The sequence below is a fragment of the Mustela nivalis genome (genome assembly GCF_964662115.1).
Source record: "Mustela nivalis genome assembly, chromosome: 1".
Taxonomy (NCBI): domain Eukaryota; kingdom Metazoa; phylum Chordata; class Mammalia; order Carnivora; family Mustelidae; genus Mustela; species Mustela nivalis.
The window spans coordinates 119,065,374-119,081,383 of NC_139020.1; the positions used below are offsets into that span (position 1 = coordinate 119,065,374).

The 16,010-nt window shown below is 37.2% G+C and overlaps 1 protein-coding gene across 1 annotated transcript in view; it reads left to right on the plus strand.

Annotated features, from left to right (window-relative positions):
* KPNA1 (karyopherin subunit alpha 1) overlaps positions 1 to 16,010 on the plus strand; it is a 67,487-nt gene that overhangs the window by 24,984 nt on the left and 26,493 nt on the right. The window contains exons 3-4 of the mRNA XM_082740635.1: positions 13,406 to 13,513; positions 15,185 to 15,284. Of these exons, the coding sequence (XP_082596761.1) occupies positions 13,406 to 13,513; positions 15,185 to 15,284 (208 nt within the window). The remainder of the gene's footprint in view (positions 1 to 13,405; positions 13,514 to 15,184; positions 15,285 to 16,010) is intronic.

The window sequence follows — 16,010 nt, forward strand, 5'->3', positions numbered from 1 at the left end:
TATTATTTTGGGGGCAAAGAATTTATAATATTATAATGGAGTTTATATTAAGTGGAGTAAATTAAGAGTAAATTAAAAGGATGAGTTTCTCTGGGTTTCTTATCTTATTTTTCATCTCTGTGTCTTATTTGAAGTGGAACCTTTCATTGAACTTTTGTAGTAGCTTCTATTGTGGAGGTAAACTTCAGAAATCATAATAGCATTGTTACGTATTTATATTCCCGTATGTGAATGTGAATACATGAATATATACACATGAGCCCAAGTGTAGGTCTGAATAGAACCACCAGCTTATGCATCATATTTGGCATAAAGCCATTTGAAGATGTGATAATGACCCTCTGCTATTAACAGTGTTCATTTTATTGTCTTCTTGGTGATAGGTGATGCCATGTTATATCAATAAAATAAATTTTTCGTATTCACTTAACTTGCCTGAAGACAAATGCTCTGTATCCTTAATATATCAAGTTTGGCCCCATATATTGAACTGAATATATTTGTAGTTGAAGTTCTATCATGTTCATTGTATGAGATCTAAAATTGTACTAAGGCTTTAATAAGTTTCTGGAATATTGCTCTATTTCAGATCTTAATTTTTCTATTTCATCCTTTATTATATAGAGAGAACTGGTAAAAGCAATCAGGCTTCTTAATATCATAACAGTACTTATTTGTTGCCTCATTTGTAAAATAGTAAATATTAGTAAAATATAGATTCATTTAGGTACTGTTTATCTTTCACAGTTGCTTTGTCATTTATCGGGAAAAGTCACAGGCTTAAGCCAGCTGACAAGCTAGATGTGAGGGTAGCGCAGGAGTTGATGTTGCCAAGTGCTCAAAAGATAACTAACTGCATCTTTGAGGGCTGTCCTTTTATCAGACTAACATTTAATTTTTGTTATATCTAGGCAACACTTACAGGATAGAACACTTAATGGATAGAGGATAAGTGACCTCTACCCATCTGGCCCTCACAGACCAATCTAAAATTTATTTTTGGCAAAAATTATACTAGTTGGTGTCATTCTGATTAAGCCAGTACTTGTAAATTTGAATTAAGCAGACTCTTGTTAATTCATAGTGAATAGGTAACCTAGTGCTGCTGAAAGTTCATAAAACCCATTATGGTGATGAATGGTGGTTTGCTTGATGTTTTTAGTTAAAAGAAATATTTTGTAAAGTGAGCAAGTTGATAAACGTGGATAGGCAACTTTCCACATTTATTAACTTGGTTGACAAGTTCAGTTAACATGTAGCCTGTAGTTAAGGTGTATAGATCATGATTGTTTTGGCAGATTTTTCTTTTTTATTATTATTTTTAAAGATTTTATTTATTAGAGCACAAGCAGAGGGAGAGGGAGATGCAGACCCTCTGCTGAGGAGGGAGCCCGATGCAAGACTCTGGGATCATGACGCAAGCTGAAGGCAGCTGCTTAAACGACTGAGCCACCCAGGCGCCCCAGTTTTTTCTTTTTTAAAACCTATTTTTCTCTGAGTAAGACATGCAGAGTTGAAAAAATTAAATAATACTATAATACTTGAAACCAAACCACCAGTGTTCCTGGTCTCATTCCCAAGGTAAACCACTTTCAATCCTCTTGACTATTTATCAATTTAAAATATTACCTATTGATGTTCTGTTATGATAGGTGAAGATTTAAGCTCTTACACTATGTTTCCCTTGCTGTATTCTCAGTATAGTTATACTACAGTATATAAATATTATTTATTGCTGAACTGAATAGTATACTGTGGTTACATTTCCTTTCTTTATACTTTGTTTTTACTGGAGTTAATTGTCTGATTTTTTTACCTGCTTGGCTTCATATTCCTAACTGTCTTTTTTGTTTGTTTTTTTCAATTCTCTTCTACAGCTCTTTCCAGTAATTTTTATCTAATTTTCTGTGTGGTTAAACTTCTCAGATAATTTATCAGCTCTATTTTTTTTTCTGCTAGAGACCTACACCCTACATTTTTTGTCCTCTTGCACCAGTCAGAATTGTTAATCCTCTGTTCTGGCTGGATAGCTGTAGTCTTAAGACTTCCCTCTGCTGAGTATTTCTCAGGTCTTATCATGTCATCATCCTTATAATGTACATGGTATGGTGTTTCCAATTTCAAATTCTAGTTGTTGATCTGCAGTTGCATTACAAATCATAATTGTATCTTGCCATATTAAAGACCACTACTTATGGATGTAAATTTTGCAATACAGGGGATGTAATTTTAGTTACTAGGTGTGATTTTGGAGTTATGCAAATGCTTTTAAGTAATTGTGAAACAAAAAAAAGTAATAATGAAGGAAGAAATCCTTAAAAATAAACGAGGAATTAAATGGCCCTAACTGTGTGTCATGCTTGTAGCTACCACACAGAGAGGCAGTACTTTAATACACTTTAAAATGTGGCAAATAATTAATTTTCTCTACTGGGCAGTATTTTAAGGACAAAAAGAAGTATAAACAAATCTTCAACTGCTTTAGTAATCATACAAGATTGATTCTGAACCATGTGTATTTGTTTTTCTTTCTTTTCTTAAGTCTTTTTTTTTTTTTTTTTTTTTTTTTTAATTTGACAGACAGAGATCACAAGTAGGCAGAGAAGTAGGCAGAGAGAGAGGAGGTAGCAGGCTCCTTGCTGAGCAGAGAGCCTGATGTGGGGCTGTATCCCGGGACCCTGGGATCATGACCTGAGCCGAAGGCAGAGGCTTTAACTCACTGAGCCACCCAGGTGCCCCAGAAACCATGTATATTTGTACATGGATATAGCAAATAACTATGTTAATATTAGGAGCCTAGATTTTTTTAGGTTAAGAAAGAATAAAAGTATAAAATCAAAGAAGTTAGGTAAATTTGAATAGGTAATATCAATAGGGATTCATGAGGTATTTTCTTGCAATACACATACACACACAAAACCCAGTTCTGTCCTAGTAAGTCTTAGAAATAGCAAAATACCTTACATCACTGAGCACTTTGAGCACCCTGAGATATTGGCCATTAGAGAATTTTTTTCTCAAGGGATCAAGGCTTCTTGGAAAAAACACCTGATTCTTGATTAGAGATAGGGAATATTCAAGGTGAATGTGTAGTATTTTTTCATAACATAGAGCAAGGAGGTTTAAGATTATCAAAGCTTATGTTGAATAGACTCAGGAGATAGCTTGAACAGGCTCCCATTAGCCGTAAGTGGGATATATTGAGTATTAGAAAGGGCACTTGGAGTACTTCTGCTTCCAGCCAAAGTGGAATAGCAGGGCCCAGATTTACTGTGCTACCTGAAACAAACTAGAAATAATCAGACAAAATGCATGAAACAGCAGTTCAAGACACAAGACATTAACCAGTGAAGGACAATGATCTCTAGAGATAGGAAACCAATGGAAGAGCCCTATGATTGTTAACTTCTTACTGCCCAAGAGAGTTTCCAAGTCGCAACACAAGGAAAGGGAACTAAAGAACACAGCCTTCTTGTGTTGAAGAGACAGAGCTGAGTCAGACGAGATCAGGTCATCCATTTACAGGAGGGAATACCAAAAGGGAGAGAACTGTATACAGAGAAAGAAGCCTGGAGATCTTCAGAGTTTTTCTTTGAATATTCAGCAGAGCACTGACCAGCAGATGTGCTTGAGGAGACTGCACAAGGCTAGAGAAACTGCCCTCCACAGTTGATAGATTAGAGGGAACACTGCCTGGCCCTTGCACAGTGCTGAGAATAGTGCCTGTTCTTCTAGCCAGACTGGAAAAAGTCATCTTCCACAGGACATTACATAGTGTATTCAGGAGACTCTTGCCTCAGTAGTGGAGATTAATTAGCCATAGACAAACTACTGCTCCAGACCTCCCTAACAGAGCATAAAAGCAAGATCCAAGAGGTTGATCAAACTGCAGTTTTTAGTTTTTCTTAATTAGTAATCAAATGAGGAAAAAGAAATACTTGAATTTCTTCATTTCCTCATTTTCAAAATAATGAGTTGGTTTCTTAGCATCCTCCAAAGGGAACAGGAATGTGTGAATTTTAATATTATTAGGAATTCATAGTGTTAAAATAGATGTATTGCAGTTTATTTCAGCTGTTTTTTTGTATGTTTTTAAACATTATGGCTGTATAGTTGACATAGAGTGTACAGTTTGTTAAATTTTGGCATATGTACCATCACCATAATTAAGGTAGTGAACATACTTACTGCTCTCAAAATTTTTCTGGTATACTTTGTAGTACCTTTTCCCCACTCCTCACCTATCTCCAAACAATTTCTATTCTGTTTTCAGTCACCACTGAATGTGACTGCATAAATGACTTATAATATATATTCTATTTTGTCTGGCTTCTTTCAGTCAGCGTAATCATTTTGAGATTCATTTATGTTGTGTGTATCAGTAGTTCATTCGTGTTCCTGTTGAGTAGCTATCTTGTAAAGATAAAACCACGAGTGGTTTATTCATTCACCTGTTGATGGCAGTTCCGATTGTTTCCAGTTTTGGGTGATTATCAGTAAAGCTGCTCTGAACATTCATGGACAGCTGTTTGTATGGACGTGTCTTTCCATTTCTCTAGGATGGATATCTAGGAGGAGAATGGCTGGGTTGTATGGTAGGTGTGTACACTATTCAGCTGTTTGCTAAAATGGGTTTATCTTCACATCAACAGTGTATGAGACTTTCATTTGCCCCTCTTGTGAGCACATACATACATAAGCATCACATCTCCATTTATTTAGACCTATAATATCTCTCAGGGATTTGTAGGTTTGCCTTTTTAAAAAGATTTATTTATTAGAGAGAGAGAGAGAGAGAGGAGGCGCAGAGGGAGAGAGCGAATCTCAAGCAGACTCTTTGCTGAGTGTGGAGTGTTCAGTCTCAAGACTCTGCGATCAGGACCTGAACCAAAACTAAGAGTTGGACGCTTAACTGACTGCGCTACCCTTGGTGCCCTGATTTGCAGTTTTTCTTGTGAGATTTGCTTCCCAAGTATTGTGTAGTTTTGATGCTTCTGCAAATGGTATCTTTTGAATTTCAGTTTTTGATTGTTCATTGTTAATATTTAGAATCCCATGGGACTCACCGGGAGAGATGGTTCCCCAATCTTGTAGCTCATCTGGGAGAGGTGACAGGGACAAAAGAGTCAGTGGGCACCATTTCCTTCCCTTACCCCTCATCATAGGTGCAGAGATACCTGCTGAGGATGACTAACTTGGACAATAGCTTTTTACTGTGCTTTATTTCAAATTCCATGCACCTGCAGTTTGGTGCAGACTGCTCCTCTGGGACAAACCCGCATCAGTCCCGGTGCAATGAGACCCTTCCCTTGAAGACCACAGGCCCATGCCATGCCAGGTCCCTAAAGTTTGGAGTTTCAAAACTCAGTACTGCCTGCTTGGGATAGTAGGTGCACTGCCGTCCAGACAGACCGATGGCTGGAACACACACAGGGTGAAAACAGCAAGCTGAGGGATGCCTGGGACATATGAGGGGAGATTGTTTGCTCTTCTGGGATGGCTTCCTGGATAGTGGTGTATGCAGACTCTCCTCTCTGGGGACTAGGGAGCTGGGTTGACGCCATTTTCCTCCCTCTTCACTTAGCATAAACTCACTTCAGTAAGCAGCACAGGCCAACAATAGTGGCCTAAACTGCTTACACCAGGCCCTAGAATAGCAGGCCTCTCCTCCAGAAGACCAGCACACACCCCTGCACACAACATGTCTGCTGACCATAGGGTTCTACAAAGCTTCGGCTCTAGTGGAAATAGCCTTAAGTGTCTTTAACAAGTGGACCAGACCACATCTAGTTAAAACTCACCACACTCTGGCCAAGGTCCAGACACTCCGCACTGCAGGCAAGGAGAAACTGCAGAGGACTGACCTGAGGAAAAGAGCAGCCAAAACACAGCAGCAGAGTGTACACAGCATATACCAGAGACACTTCTAAGTGCCAGACTCTGGACAGTATATGACCTTTTCTACATAAAGTCATTACTTATAGGAGCAGGAAACATGACAGGCCTTCCTAACACACAGAAGGAAACAAAGACCTACACAAAATGCCAAGGCAGAGGAATTCATCCCAAAAGAAAGAACAAGAAAAAGTCATGGCCAGGGATCTAATCAATACGGATAGAAATAGTATGTCTGATTTAGAATTGGAAGGAAGAATCATAAGGATGTTAGCTGGGCTTGAGAAAAGCATAGAAGACTCTAGGAAGTCCCTTACTATAGAGATAGAAGCCCCCCAAATTAGGCTGAAATGAAAAATGTAATAACGGAGATTTGAAGCCAACTGGATGTAATGACCACAAGGATGGAAGAAGAAGGGCTATGAATAAGTGATAGAGAGATTATAGAAATTAATGAAGTTAAAAGGAAGAGGGAAAGAAAAATATTACATCACAAATGTAGAATTAGGGAACTCAGTGATTCCATAAAGTGTAATAATGTTTGTATCATAGGAGTCCCAGAAGCAGAGAGGGAAAGGGGGGGGGGGAGCAGAAGGTTTATTTGAGGAAATTATAGCTGAAAACTTTCCTAATGTGGAAATAGACATCTAAATCCAGGAGGCACAGGCAACTCCCATCAAAATCAACAAAAGCAGGCCAGTACCAAGTTAAATTTGCAAAACACAGAGGTAAGGAAAAAAGTCCTAAAAGTGCTAAGATGGAAGAAGTCCCTAACTTACAAGGGAAGACAAATAAGGTTAGCAGCAGATCTCTCCTCAGAAACTTGGCAGGCCAGAAGCAAGTGGTATGATATATTCAACATGCTGAATGAGAAAAATCTGCAGCCAGCAATACTTTATCCAGCAAGGTTGTGTCATTCAGAGTAGAAGAAGTGAGAGTTTCCCAGACAGACAAAAACTAAAGCAGTTCGTGACAACTAAATCAGCTTTGCAAGAAATTTTAAAGGGGACTCTTTGGGAAAGAGAGATCGAAGTCAATGAAGATTAGAAAGGAACAGAGAAAATCTCCTGAAACAATGACAAAACAAGTAATAAAATGGCACTAAATTCTTATCTATCAATAATTACTCTGAATGTAAATGGACTAAATGCTCCAATCAAAAGACATAGGGTGTCAGAATGGGTTAAAAAAACAAGACCCATCTACATGTTGCTTATAAGAGACTCATTTTAGATTTAAAGACACCTGCAGATTGAAAGTGAGAGGATAGAGAACCATTTATCATGCAGTGAATGTCAAAGCTGAAGTACCAATACTTAACATCAGATAAACTGGATTTTAAAACAAAGACTGTAACAAGAAATGAAGAGGATCACTATATCATAATAAAGGGGTCTATCCAACAGAAAGGTCTAACAATTGTAAATATTTATGCCTCCACCTTCAGAGCACCCAAATATATAAAACAGTAACAAACATAAAAGAACTCATTGATAATTACACGGGAATAGTAGGGGACTTTAACACCCCACTTATGTCAAAGGACAAATCATCTAAGCAGAAAATGAACAAGGAAACGAAGAATGACTTTGAATGACACACTAGGCCAGATAGACTTAACAGATATATTCAGAACATTTCATCCCAAAGTGGCACAGTACACATTCTTTTCTAGTGCACATGGAACATTATCCAGAAGAGATCACATACTAGGTCACAAATCAGGCCTCGGCAAGTACAAATCAGGCCTCGGCATGTACAAAAAGATTGAGATCATGCCATGCATATTTTCTGACTGCAGTGTTCTGAAACTTGAAGTCAACTACAAGAAAAAATTTGGAAAGACCACAAATACATAGGAGGCTAAAGAACAGCTTACTAAAGAATGAGTGGGTCAACCAGAAACTTAAAGAAGAAGTTAAAACTATGTGGAAACAAATTAAAATGAAAACATGACAGTCCAAAACCTATGGGATGCAGTAAAAGGGATCAGAAGAGGGACTTATATAGCAATACAGGCCTACCTCAAGAAGCAGAAAAATTTCAAATACACAAACCTTTCTCTGCTTTTTTCAGCTAGGAAAAGAGCAACAAGTGAAGCCTAAAGCCAGCAGAAGAAGGGAAATAATAAAGAGTAGAGCAGAAATAAATGCGGTAGAAATAAAATAGTAGAACAGATCAATGAAACCAGGAGCTGCTTCTTTGAAAAAATTAATAAAATTGATAGATCCCTAGCCAGATTTATCCAGAAGAGAAAGGACCCAAATAAAATCATGAATAAGAGAGGAGATCAGAACTAACACCACAGAAATACAAATACTTACAAGAGAATGTTGTGAAAAATTATATGCCAACAGATTAGGCAATCTGGAAGAAATGGATAAATTCCTAGAAACATATAAAGTACCAAAACTGAAACAGGAGGAAATAGAAAATTTGACAGACTGATAGCTGGCAAAGAAAAATTAAATCAGTTATCAAAAATCTCCTAACAAACACAAATCCAGGACCAGATGGCTTCCCAGGGGACTTTTACCAAACATTTAAAGAAGAGTTAGTACCTATTCTTCTCAAACTGTTTCAAAAAAAAAAAAAAAAAAGAAATGAAAGGAAAACTTCCAGACTCCTTCTTCGAGGCCAGCTTTACTTTAACTTCAGAACCAGTAAAGACCCCACTAAAAAAGAAAATTACAGGTCAGTATCACGGTGAACATGGATGCAGATATTCTCAACAAAATACCAGCAAATCAAATCCAACAATACATTAAAAGAATCATTCGCCACAGTTAAGTGGGATTTGTTCCTGGGCTCCGAGGGTGGTTCAGTATTCACAAATCAGTCAATGCAGTACACAATATTTACAAAAGGAAGGATAAGAGTTATATGATTCTCTCAGTATTGATTCAGAAAAAGAATTTGACAACGTAAAATGATAAAAGCCCTTAACAAAGTAGGGGTAGAAGGATATATGTATGATACCTCAGTATCATACACAGAAGGTCATATACAGCAGACCTGTGGCTAATATTCTCAATGGGAAAAAACTGAGAGCTTTTACTCTGTGGTTAGGAATGAGACCTGTGATGTCCATTCACATCACTGTTATTTAACATAGGACTGGAAGTCTTAGTCTCAGTAATCAGATAGCAAAAAGAAAAGGCATCCAGATTGGCACGAAAAAAGACAAACTTTCACTATTTGCAGACAGCATGATACTTTATGTGGAAGACCCAGAGAGTCCACCAAAAAATTGCTAGAACTGATACATAAATTCAGTAAAGTCGCAGGATATAAAATCCCACATATGGAAATTTGTTGCATTGCTATATACCAACAGTGAAGCAGCAGAAATCAAGGAATTGATCCCATCTACAATTGCACCAAAACCCATAGGATACCTGGGAATAAATCTAACCAAAGAGGTAAAAAAAAGTCTGTACTCTGAAAACTATAGAACGAAATTTGAAAGAAATTGAAGAGGACACAAAGAAATGGAATGACATTCCATGCGTATGGATTAGGAGAACAAATGCTGTTAAAATGTCTATACTACTCAAAGCAGTGCACACATTGAGTGCAATGACTATCAAAATACCACCAGCATAGGGGCGCCTGCGTGGCTCAGTGGGTTAAAGCCTCTGCCTTTGGCTCAGGTCACAATCCCAGGGTCCTGGGATCGAGCACCACATCGGGCTCTCTGCCTGACAGGGAGCCTGCTTCTAACTTTCTCTCTGCCTGCCTCTCTGCCTACTTGTGATCTCTGTCTGTCAAATAAATAAATAAAATCTTTTAAAAAAAATACCACCAGCATTTTTCACAGAGGTAGAACAATCAATTCTAAAATTTGTATGGAACCACAAAAAACCCTGAATAGCCACAGCAATCTTGAAAAAGAAAAGCAAAACTGTATGCATCACGGTTGTGGACTTTAGGTTATATTATAAAGCTGTAGTGATTAAGATTGTATGATACTGGTATGCCTGTGTAGCTTAGTCAGTTAAGTGCCTGCCTTCGGCTCAGGCCATGATCCCAGGGTTCTGGGATTGAGTCTCACATTGGGCTCCCTGCTCAGTATGGAGCCTGCTTCTCTCTCTGCCTGCCACTCCTCCTGCTTGTGTGCACTCTCTCTCTCTCTGACAAATAAATAAAATCTTAAAAAAAAAAAAAAAAGAGATAGTAGATCAGTGGAACAGAATAGAAAACCCAGAAATGGACCCACAACTATGTGGTCAACTAATCTTCTACAAAGCAGGAAAAAAATATCTAATGAAAAAAAGTCCTTTCAATGAATGGTGTTAGGAAACAGCATTCAAAAAGAATGAAACTGGATCACTTTTTTACCCCATTCCCAAAAATAAATTCAAAATGGTTGAAAGACCTAAATGTGAGACAGGAAACCATTAAAATCCTAAAGGAGAACACGGGCAGCAACCTCTTTGATGTTGGTCGTAGCAGCTTCTTACTAGACATGTCTCTGGAGGTAAGGGAATTCCCACAAAAGCAGAAATGAAGTATTGGGACTAATAAGATAAAAAGCTTCTGCACAGCAAAGGGAACAATGAGCAACCTACAGAATGGGAGAAGATATTTGCAAATGACATGTATGGTACAGGGTTAGTATGCATAATCTGTAAAGAACTGATAAACTCAATACCCAGAAAACAGTCCTGTTAAGAAATGGACAGAAGACATGAATAGACATTTTTCCAAAGAAGACCTCTAAATCTAGATGACTAACAGACACACAAAAAGATGCCCAGTATCACTTATCATCACGGAAAGACAAATCAAAACTACAATGAGATATCACCTCACATCTGTGAAAATGGCTAAAATTAGTAATGGAGGAAACAACAGATATTAGTGAGGATGTGAGAAAGAGGAATCCTCTTACACCATAGGAAAGCAAACTGGTGCAGCCATTTTGGAAAACAGTGTGGAGTTTCCTAGGATCTGCCAATTGCATCACTAGGTATTTACCCAAAGGATACAAAAATACTGATCAGAAGGGATACATGCCCCCTGATGTTTATAGCAGCGTTATCAACAGCAGCCAAGTAATGGAAAGAGCCTATGGAAAAAGTAGTAGTATTTCTATACAATGGACTATTAGCCATAATAATGAAATCTTGCCATTTGCATGATGTGGATGGAGCTAGGGTGTATTATGCTAATCGAAGTAAGCCAGTCAAAGACAAATACTGGGCACCTGGGTGGCTCAGTGGGTTAAGTGTCTGGCTTCGGCTCGGGTTGTGATTTCAGGGTCCTGAGATTGAGCCCTGTGTCAGGCTCTATGCTAAGCAGGGAGTCAGCTTCTCCCTCTCTCTTTGCTGCTTCCCCTCCCTGTGCTCTCATGCTCTCTCTTTCTCTGATAAATAACTAAAATCTTTAAAAAAGAGACAAGTGCCATATGATTTCACTCGTATGGAATTTAAGAAATGGAATGGGTGAACATAGGAAAACAAGAGAGGCAAACCATAAAACACTCTTGACTATAGAGAACAAACAGGTTGATGGAGGGAGTGAGTGAGGGATGGGTTAAATGCATGATGGGTATTAAGGAGGGCACTTTTGTTGATCACTGGGTGTTATATGTGACGAATCACTAAATTCTACTCTTGAAGCTACATTACAGTATTATGTTAGCTAACTGAAATTCAAATAAAAACTTGAAACTAAAAAACAACAAACTTTTGGCCATTTTCCAAATATATTTTCCCCACCCCAGTTTTAGGGCTCCAGTACCTGTATAGTGGGTCACTTACATTTTGTACCTATTTTCTCACCTTTTTTTTCAACATGTCTTTAATTTTGGAGTGTTTATATTGCTATGTCTTTAAATTCAGTAATCTTTTCTTCTGCAATATATAATCTGCTGTTAATCCTACCCAGTGTACTTTTCACCTGAAAAATTGTATTTTTCACATCTAGGTATTCGCTTAGTCCTTTTATCTCTTCCTATCTCTCCTAGTGTTTATACTTCTACTTTTTGAACATGTGGAATATATTTATAACAACAATTTTAGTGTTTCTATTTCTACCGTTTTTATCATTTCTAGGTGATTTTGATTGGTTATTTATTTATTTATTGATTGATTGATTTATGTTTCCTTCCTCATGGATAGTCTTTTCTGCTATTTAATGCTTGGTAGTTTCCAGTTGAATTCCAAGCATTGTGAATTTTACCTTGCTTATTCTTAGAGTTCTTATATCTTTTAATATATATGTAATTCTGAATTTGTCTTTGGATTTAGTAAATTACTTGTAACCAGTTTGTTTTTATGTTTCATTGGGATGGATTTTTAATACCCTTTAACCTAGAGCTAATTGAGCCTTACTTCGGAATCGGTATCCTTCTTGAGTATTCTACTAAATGCCCTATATATATTAGGAAGTCTTTTTTATTGTATGGTTGAAACATGAATAATACTTGACCCATATAACTTCCAAAATTATTCTGCATGTTTGTTGGAGGTGGTTCCTTTCCCAGCTGTATTTCCCTTATACACCTGTGCTTTGTAGTATGAAGCTAAAGACTCATGGGGAATTTTCTGCCGAGCCTTAAGAGTTCCTTCTGTGTTTATCTCTTCTCTTCTTTACTTTACCTATGGATTCTAGTTGCTTTGGCCTCCTCATTTCTAAACTCTGTCTCCTCAGCTCAGGGAGCCTGTAGGCCCTGCTTGGGTTTTGCCCTCCCTATGCTACAGCATGGAAACTCTGTCCAGGCAATAATCTGAGCTAATCATAGGGCCAGTCTTATTTCTTTTCATTTCTGAAGGATCACTGCCTGGGCTGCCTGTTACCTATTAGCTAAAACCCAGTATTTTATGGATTTTGTCTGCTTTTAGAGTTGTGTAGAATGAGAGGATAAATTATTGTTACTCCGTCATTGCTTGAAAAAGTGAACTGTTTATATTTAAAGATAGAATGAAGGCACCTTAGTGGGCTGCCTTTGGAAGGAACTATTCTTTGCCTACACAAATTAATAGATGCTTTAAAGGTTGTGTTCACACAGTGGTCACTTGTTATCGCTCATTGCTGGGCAGGTTGGAAAGGTCCGGAAGTCTAAGTTCATAATCTTTGAGGGTTAAGAGGGAGTATTAAGTCATTCTGACATCATTTTTATCATTTCCCCTAATGTATTGGTAAGACTATACTATCACCAACTTAACATAGAGGAAAGAGGGGAATGGCCAGGCATACCCTAACTCCTTTATCAACCTTACCCTTCTTATGTGTCATGCAGTGTCAGGCTTCTCTCAGTAATTTTATCACATCAAGTGTTGGCAACAGCATATTGTGATAGTTAATTTCTTTAGATTATAAAATTGGAGAATTCTGAAATAGTTCCTCATCAGGAAAGGTCAAAGGTGGCACAGCCTTTAGAAGTTTTAAAATGATTTTCAAATAACTCCATCCTTCCTTATTGCCTTTTAAATGGGGTTCCTAGTGTTTGCATGTTGGACTTCTTTGTATTAGAATACTTGAGTCACAGTCTTTTGTTTTTCAGTTATTCAAGAGAAGAAATGTTGCTACAGCAGAGGAAGAAACAGAAGAAGAAGTTATGTCGGATGGAGGCTTCCATGAGGCTCAGATTAATAACATGGAGATGGCACCAGTAAGTAAGATAATGAAAGGAACTCTTTCTTAGTGTTTTTCTGAAGAAGACAAGGAGGTGTAGCTTGCTACTTTGGTTTTTTAAAAAGGTGTTAGTAGATGGTTATAGAAAGTACTTGGCATTTCTTCTTTTTAAGATTTTATTTATTTATTTGACAGAGATCACAAGTAGGCAGAGAGAGAGAGGAAGGGAAGCAGGCTCCCTGCTGAGCAGAGAGCCCAGTGTGGGGCCCAATCCCAGGTCCCTGGGATCATGACCCGAGCTGAAGGCAGAGGCTTTAACCCACGGAGCCACCTAGGCACCTTGGCATTTCATTTTTAAAAAGAAGCCATATACTTAATCTCATGGTTCATTAGATATTTGTTATAGTTTGAATAACATGCAATTAAACAGAATTAACTAAATTATGAAGATTAATTCAGCTATTAAAACTTAAAAAATAAAAAAAAAACTTAAAAAAAAACTTAAAAAATATAATTACAAAATTATTCCTTAAAAGTTAAATAACAAAGGATACTTTAAAGAAAATTCAGTTTGCTATTCATTTATCAAATTGGGCATGTTTGTATGATTTAAAAAATTGATTCCACATCACAGCTGTTGGAGTTTTCTATTATAACCCATTTTGTAACAGTTCATCTTGTTGACTTTAACCCTTCATGAAACGATGAGAACTTTATTTCATTATGACAAGTCACCCTGAGCAGGTTAACTTTAAATATTGGAGATGGGTTGTAGAAAATGGAAAAGTTCTAACAAAGCAAGAAAATAGTGGAAAACTGAGAAGTTTTAATAAAGAAAATAGAAATTTTAAATAAATTTGAGTCAGTAGAATTTGATAGTAGCTAGAATCTGTGATTTAGGGACGCCTGGGTGGCTCAGTTGGTTAAGCAGCTGCCTTCGGCTCAGGTCATGATCCCAGCGTCCTGGGATCGAGTCCCACATCGGGCTCCTTGCTCCGCAGGGAGCCTGCTTCTCCCTCTGACTCTGCCTTCCACTCTGTCTGCCTATGCTCGCTCTCGCTCGCTCGCTCTCTCTCTGACAAATAAATAAATAAAATCTTTAAAAAAAAAAAAAAAAAAAAGAATCTGTGATTTATACAAGACTATTCTATATTTACTCAGTAAATACTTGTTGCGCATCTGCTATATGCCAACCGTCAGTGTTAGAATGGGAAGATGGGCTGGGTCTTTGGCTTTCAAGAAGCTTAAATTATACTGGAGGAACCTGGGCCTTAAACACATAACTGAAAAAAAATATCTGAGAGTAAAAAGGGCTGGGAGAGGATTAAAGTAGGGTGATAAAGAGATGGAATGGCTGCTGTAGATTTAAAGGTCTTAAGGAGCCAGCCGCCTTTTAGAACCTGAATGACAAGGACCAACCGAGCGAGTGATGAGCAAGGGAGGAAGAGTAATAAACACCTTGTCTTAATATTTACTGCTAAGATTACTTTCTTATTGTCATGAGCTTCTTAATGATAGACAAAGTATTTGGCTTCATCACATTATTAATCATCTCAGACATTTTCTTCGTGTAAAGATTATCCTGCCTTTGTGTAACTCCTCTAGATAAATATGATTAACTTAATAATGTGGTCACAACTATACTGTCTTTGTTTTCCTTTGAATTAAAGTTAAAATTTTATAAATATGCTTTTGTTTGTGTTCCCAGGGTGGTGTTATTACTTCTGACATGATTGAAATGATATTTTCCAATAGTCCAGAGCAACAGCTTTCAGCAACACAGAAATTCAGAAAATTGCTTTCAAAAGGTGAGTTCTAAGTATCTTAAAGTACAGTTGGCCCCTGAGTGACAGGGCCCTGAGTGACTGAAGATCTTTTTCATTAAATTCAGTACCGTACTATAAGTGTATTTTCTCTTCTCTATGATTTTCTTAATAACATTTTCTTTTCTCTAGCTTTATTGTAAGAATACAGTATGTAATACCTAGACATACAAAATATGTGTTAATTGCCTGTTTATGTTATTGGTGAGGGTTCCTGTCAACAGTAGGCTATTAGTAGCTAGGATTTGGAGAAGTGCAGGGATTGGCACCCCAACCTTTGTATTGTTCAGAGGTCAACTGTGTATCTTTTCATTTAGTTTAAAAAATACTACTTTCCCATAATCTATTTTTCATATCAGAGATAAATTGCTTTGGAATGTGCCTATCAACAAAACAAAGGGACACACAAAGATATATATGTAATTATGAGCCGTGGTTAACTTCTGAATTTCTTTATGCAATACCAGGACCAGAAATTACCTTGTGCAATTACCAGGACCAGAAAGCAGCATTCTTTTCGTTTCTGGGCTATTTTAGAAAAGACCTTTAAAGTGATAAGAACAGGAGTCAGTATTTCACATTAATTCAGATAAATAAACTTTTTTTTAAGAAAAACTTTTTTGTTGTTTTTTTAAAGATTTTATTTTTATTTTTTAATTTTATTTATTTTTTAATTTATTTGACAGAGATCATAAGCAGGCAGAAAGACAG